The 6,933-nt window shown below is 37.8% G+C and overlaps 1 protein-coding gene across 1 annotated transcript in view; it reads left to right on the forward strand.

Moving 5' to 3' along the window:
- MTPAP (mitochondrial poly(A) polymerase) overlaps window positions 1-4,545 on the forward strand; it is an 18,726-nt gene extending 14,181 nt beyond the window's left edge. Inside the window, exons 6-9 of the mRNA XM_010007035.1 lie at window positions 565-791; window positions 1,986-2,078; window positions 2,185-2,258; window positions 3,833-4,545. Of these exons, the coding sequence (XP_010005337.1) occupies window positions 565-791; window positions 1,986-2,078; window positions 2,185-2,258; window positions 3,833-4,171 (733 nt within the window). The 3' untranslated portion in view covers window positions 4,172-4,545. The remainder of the gene's footprint in view (window positions 1-564; window positions 792-1,985; window positions 2,079-2,184; window positions 2,259-3,832) is intronic.
- The last annotated feature ends 2,388 nt before the right edge of the window (window positions 4,546-6,933 follow it).

A 6,933-nucleotide genomic window follows, 5' to 3' on the forward strand; every position in this document is an offset into this window, starting at 1 on the left:
CAGCAGGACCAAACATGAGTCATTTGAAAATTACCAAATTGATTTGTTTTCCAGATTCATTGTGTCTCTGCACTTTTCATGTATTTTTCAGTACATTATTTTATTACTTTTGAGATTAAATTTGTAAAAGAAGTTCTAGTTGTATTTTATTTTATTTCAGGATACAGATATGAGCTCAAAGGCAATGGTGGCTACATTGTGTTTTTTGCCTTGATTCTGCATAGTTTCACTTCTGAGTAGTTGATGGTGGATTTTTGGGGGGTTATTTTGCTTTTTTTTCCTCCCACTGTGATGTGGAACAAGGAGGGAAACAGTACAAATGCAGTATTATTATTTACCCATAACTGTCTCCTTAATATGGAAAACTGCCAGAAACTTCATCCTGGACAATTTTAGGCATTCACTTGTATGTTTATGAATGCATAAAAGTTGATTTATTTATTTTTTAATGGATACCCAATGCCCTTAAAGTTGATGCTATAAGGCTGAACAATTAACACTGCATCTGGAACTTAACAGTTCTCTCATTATTCCCATGTCTTTTACTTTTCATTTCTCCTTCAGCATCGCTATAAGAAGCTCAGAACTCCTGTATATCTATGGCTCTCTGGATTCCCGGGTGAGAGCGCTGGTGTTCACCATACGGTGTTGGGCCCGTGTTCATGGACTTACCAATAGTGTTCCTGGTAACTGGATTACAAACTTCTCTCTGACCATGATGGTCATGTTTTTTCTGCAAAAGAGATCACCACCTATCATTCCAACACTAGACCAACTCAAAGGACTGGCAGGTAAGGACAGCTGTTCATGGGTTTATTGAAGTGACTTTCACATTTGTTTCCTCTAAAGTGATTAATAAACCCAAGAAATGTTTTCAGGCCCTCAAATACCAATGCATATTATGTATGCCTTAAGTTTGAGGGAATATGCAAGTTTTACTTTTTTGTATGTGTGTGAAAATAATGCATTTTTAATGGCAAAATAAATCTATTTTCTATGCAATACTAGATTCTACTTAGAGATAATTACAAGTCATTTATTTGCTAAGTGACCCCATGCTGGCTGCCTTTTGTTTATTTTATATTTTGGTTTTTAGAACTTGTAAGGTCTCAAATGTCTGTGCAGTTGTTAAGGATTTTGTGCAGATTGATATTATGCCTGTTGTTTGATAGAAACCAAATGTTTAAAAGAAAGGCTAAATTTTTCTCTCAGCATTTGTAATATCCTTGAGACTGCTCAGACCATCTGCAAATAATTCTTATATCTTCACAAAGAAGCTGTTCTGGCTGTTTCATACATAGCTTTTAGGGTGTATTATCTTCAGTAAATCCATGAAAGCATACAAGATGACACCCCAAGTTCTTGATTCCTCTCTTATGCCTTCTGCTTGTTGACATACACCCCTTGGAAGCTTTGAGTACTTTAAATGGAGAAAAGGTCTTGTGTTCAGTTGCTTTAAAATCAGTTTAAGCATTTCTATTATAATTCTGTAGACATTTTCAACATAAAACACCTGTCCTGAAACTTTGCAAGAATATTTCTGATTCTCTGAAGTTTTTCAGAAAAAGACAGTAGACACTTTGGGTCTGATTTTTTTAAAGCCTTCATGTAGGTATTAACATCAAAAATTTGTGGTGTTTAGTAAATAATAAAGCTCTGTATGCAGAGATAACAGGTTTGTTAACTTAGAAGTAGTAACTTCAGAGACACAAAGATGTCATACACTTTATGCCTGTAGGCTTTTGAAAATATGTCATTTACCCATGCTTCTTTTCTTTTGCCTGCCCACTGACTGTTTTCTTATAAATTTTTAACCACTTAAATTGATTCTTACCCTGAAAGTTCACTTGTGAACTCCTATTTTGAGTTACTTAATATGATGGCATTCATTTAATTCAGTCTCAATTAAATGTTATCTGAATGTTACTAAATGCAATGGCTTTTATTGTTTCTCACTTCAAATATGCCTGTGATTTTTGTTTCAGATGAAAAAGACAAGCATGTCATTGGAGGCTATGATTGCTCATTTGTTAGTGATTTGAGCAAGATTAAACCTACAAAAAATACAGAAACACTTGGTAGGTAAATGTTCATAAACTTTTTTTTCCAAATAATTTTTAAGACCGTGTTGAGAAGAAACTTTCCCTTAACGTTACTGATGGCTCTTGGTTTTCCTTCCCTTAGATGTATTGTTGGGAGATTTTTTTGAATATTTTGGAAACTTTGATTTCAGAAAAAATTCTCTAAATCTTCGAAAGGTAAATACATTTTAATCTTTCATTATTATCAATTGTACTTCTGCCATTTGACAAATTACATGTGCTAAGCAAGAATTGATGTAATTTTTATTTTTATACACAAAGTACATTTAAATTGTTTATATGCAGGAACTGAGTCCTTTCTGTGAAGGGAGAGAGTTTTCCTCTTGGAGCCTAATTGCTTACAGCACCATTAAGAACATGCCAGTGCCATTACTTGAAGGTGTTGGAAAGTACAAATTCTATTACTAAGCCTGTATGATTTTTTCTTGACAACCCTGTAATAAAAGTGGCAGTTTTAAAAAGGAGAAGCTATTTTGCTTCCGAGAGAGGAAAATTTCTAAAACGTCATGATGTGTATCATAGCAAAAGTCTTTGCATCTAGAGTTGGGAGTCCAGACCCAGACGGTGCTTGCATGAAAACTTAAACCAAGTTCTGAAAGTTGCTTTTGGCACTAAGTCATGCTGTTTATTGATACTTGTGTGTGTATGCAAGTGTAACAGAAATTTATACAAATGTAGCTACCTTAACTGGCACCTGTTCCTGCTGGGCTGCTTGCAGGATGGGGGATTTCAGTGCTGTGTGGACACTCTAGCTGGTGTTCTGTTTCCTCCTTGGGCATTATGGGTTACTGGCATGAGAGCTCTTTTTGGCACTGCATACTGATCCTAGAAATTTATTTGTTAATCTGGAGAACTTTCATTTGCCATTAAGCCTTTAAAAAGGCAAGTAAAGCCCTATACATGTTGGGAGTCTGAGCTAGTCAGGGGGAATGTCTGTGCTGCGAATGCTTTTCTGTTTCACTAGTTAGTACTCTTGGCCCTGGGGCAAGAGTTTGTTGCATGTATGTGGACACTTCCTGGACTAGCAGTAGCTGGTAAGTTCCTGCTAGAGCTTGCAGTGGAAAGCTTGAAGAGGTTCTATAAAACACAGCAGGTCAGCTAGGTAGCACTCATAAGCTCTGAGATGAAAGTGCATTTAAATAGCAAACTACATTGATGTCAACAACTAGTGTTGTACTGTACTAAGTGCCCAAAAGTGGACCATGACCTGAATAGCTCTGAACTTAAAAGACAGACTGAACTGGGAATTTCAGCCAAGGCAGTAATCTTGTTTTGTTATACCAGCTTGTAATGAGCACCATGAGAGGTATGGTTTGAACAGTTTAAGTGCTTGTAGTAGTTTGTCAGACTGGGCTATGCAGGTTAATATGACACGCTCATGCTGCCCATACACAAATGGAGATAGGAGTAGGAGGGTGCAATGAGTGAGGTCTGAGGTTTATGGAAAAGCAAATGGGAGAATGGCCAAAAAGCTGTAGCTGTGTGTTCTTTGCCTTGAAGGAAATCCAAGCTGAACGTGGCAAGGAAAACAGCCACTGAGAGGATTCGGAGAACACAAGTCATGCAGTCAGGTTCACGGGAAAATTAACTTGATTAATACTTACTTTTTTTTTTTTCCTTTACTAGGTCAGAATAGTTTTAATGCTAATGTAATAACTCAAGTGATTTGTTATTTTCTCAGCCTATAATGCATATATGCAACTTTGGCTTTTTCTTTATACTGTCTGCAGGGAAAGGAAGTAAATAAACCTGAGTCGTCTCCTCTTTATATCTGGAATCCCTTTGAACAAGACCTTAATATCAGCAAGAATGTTAATCAGCCACAGCTGGAGAAATTTGTAGCTATGGCTAGAGAAAGTGCCTGGATTTTACAGAAGGAAGATAAAACTCAGCGAATGATCAATAAAGAACCATGGGGACTGGCAGCCCTACTGATACCATTTGGAAAAAGTAACTCCAGCAAGATGAAAAATAGGATGAAAGGAATGGGAAGTGAAACAATCAGAAGCCTATTGGACTCTTTAAGGTTAAATAGTGCAAACAGTCTACAGAAAGCAGTGGGAAAGTGAATTCCAGCACAAAAGTACTGTAGCTGATACTTTTAGGAACTGAATGTGACACATAGTCCGAAGAACACGACTTTTAATATTTTTATTATGGTGAAATGGAGAATCAAATTACCTCTGTTTCCATTGTGATGGTTTTTGTATAGGTCTGTTTTCTTTCTGTACATTTTTCTCCTTACTCTTCACTTTTCCATCTGTCTTACGAATGAAGAGCATTCAAATGCAAGTTTTCACAGATAAATTTTGGAAGCAGCATTCAGCTGGGCACTCAAAAAGACTGACAGGACCAGCATGGGAAAAAGCCTTTGGGAATTCTGTTGGCTAACATAAATTATACTGTAAGTAAAAGCTCAAGAAACAACCACCTTTCAGTGAAACCACAGCTTGAAAGAAGATGAATGTGTTAGAACTGTTGCTTCCATTCCAGTCGTGTTCTGGAAGCCAGTAAAACCAAAGTGCATGTATCTATTTTTGCAATTGTTTTCCATTCATGTAGACAGTGCCAAGACAAAATAAAGAGAATGGAATTAGACAGTAGGGTTTGCAGTTTCATAAAGCATTGCTCTCCAAGGGTAGTGAAACTTTTATGTGTTGGAAAAGTGGTTTTGCTCTTGTGTTTACCACCTGATCTCAGATTTCTTCAGTCAACTCTCTTTATTTTGTTTGCTGTGCCCGTAGGCTTGGTTCCCACCCACACTTGTACATACACTCATGTTTCTCATTTTTCCTTCAACTTCACTTTCAACCTGTATTTCAGGTTCAGGCAGGGCTTTTGCATACCCTTCTTGCCTCATCAGTCTCCTCAAAGTTACTGCCTACTAGCTGACACCAAAACCTTCCTCTCACTATTCTATGCAGAGGGATTTGTAGAGAATCATGTATCACACTGGAGTCTCGTTTTGCTATTCTTGCTCTGTTTTTCAGGTATTCAGAACAGTGACTGTCTCACTTCCAGATCAGGGGCCAGTGAGAGTCAGTACTTCTCACTAAGCATTGAGTTTTCTGTCTGTACCACAAAAGAGGGTATTTTCAGAGGCAGGGGGAGAGGGAAGAAGGGAAGTCAAAAGGAAATGGAGGCAGGCAAATGTCAGACCGCTTTTCCAGGTACATTTGTGAGTATTTTACCTGTCCAGTTTCAGAGCCACTCATGCATTAAAACTAAATGGCAATGATGATAACATTGCCTTCTACAGATTGTTCTAATTATTCTTAACAGAAATTTTGTACAATAAATTGCTGTAACTCAGCAATTATCATAAAGATGCAACATTGATATCTATGGTTATTGTTTCATTTTTATTATTTTAATATTCTTTCATGTTGCAGTGGTGTATGATTTTGTGCAGACTTGCCTTCTAATGATGTAGTCTGAACAGTTAAAAAGTGTGTTTTCTCTTTTCCCTGAGATACTATTTGTTGGAAATACTGTGGGTGGTAATGCATACTTCCAATGTGCTTGTAAAAACTGGGCAAGGAAAATTACTTTCCAGCAGTTAGCAGACTAAAGAGTTAGACCTTGAGTGGCAGGAAGACCCTCTTCCAGGTCAACTCCATATTAATTTAATTGAAGTTTAAAATAATATTCATGTGTATCTATTTCTGATTAATGAATGTTTTCTCGAGTGATGACTCCAATAGTCATTGCTTTGGTCACAGGAATTAATTTTGGTATTAACTTCAAGATTCAGCCTTGAATTTCAAACTTGGTTTGAAATCCTGGTGCTAGTGTGTGAATTTCTTTTTGGAGGCTAATAGGAGGTTTATTGTAACTTGAACCCAAAGCCTTTCATAGCAAGTTTGGCACTGATGCTGTAAGGAGTAGTTTGCTACCTTAATCTTTACAGAATCCAGAGGTATATTTTCTGCTGTTTGCCCAGGAATAAACTGAAGATTTTGAAGGTTTTTGAGGCTTTTTGATTAAAGCAGTACTCAAGTACTTGCAAGTTTTCTTTTTTGCACCTAAGCAAAGTGGGTAATTACTGCAGTGCAGTCATTAAAAAATTCCTTACTAGGGACAGGAGAACCATGGCAGTGTATTCCCACTTGGATCATATTCACAGAGGTTCACTGATATAGGCAGGAAAGATTTTAAGAGACTTTTGATACAGAGACATAGGACAGTTGTAGTCAAATACCAATAAACTTTGTAAGTTGGTTACACAGTTGAGCCACACTGAAGCACATGCTTTGTTTGAGCTGCTTGGTGTTCCTTAAAAGGCAGAGCAGAATATGGTGACTGTACATCCAGCGCCTTTCAGCATCACTTTTCTGTTTAGACTGCCTGTCCCTTTTGGGAATAGTTCTGAACCCTTGTCATGGCTGTAAGCCAATTCTGAAAACAAAGGAAAGAAGCCAAAAACAGTGTTGTAGCAGTAGAAATGCATGGGTGATTGTTTCAGATGTCTTCAAGTCCACAGAGCTGGAGGCCAGCTGCTGGGCAAAGCCTAGAGACTCTGAGGAGCAGCTATCACTGATGATACAAGTAAGCCCCATTTGCAGCTTGCCTAGAGGAGGCTGTGGGTAGGGATGGAGAGCTGACCGTGAGCTTCCCAAGAGCATGAGCTGTGTATGGGAGAAGAGCTGTGTGACACTGGTGGAACTGAAGCCACCTGTACAAAGAGAAGCAGAGAACCAAGATTTGAGGGAGTGTGTTTAGCAAATCAAGGGAGATGGCGTAGTTGTAATTTTGTAAGAAGTGCAGCCTTATCACACTGAAGATGGTTAGAAGCCATCAACATGATTCTTTCAGTAAAAACAAGGGCTGG

Source organism: Chaetura pelagica, unplaced genomic scaffold (assembly GCF_000747805.2).
Source record: "Chaetura pelagica isolate M959 unplaced genomic scaffold, ChaPel_1.0 scaffold17, whole genome shotgun sequence".
NCBI classification, from domain to species: Eukaryota; Metazoa; Chordata; class Aves; order Apodiformes; family Apodidae; genus Chaetura; species Chaetura pelagica.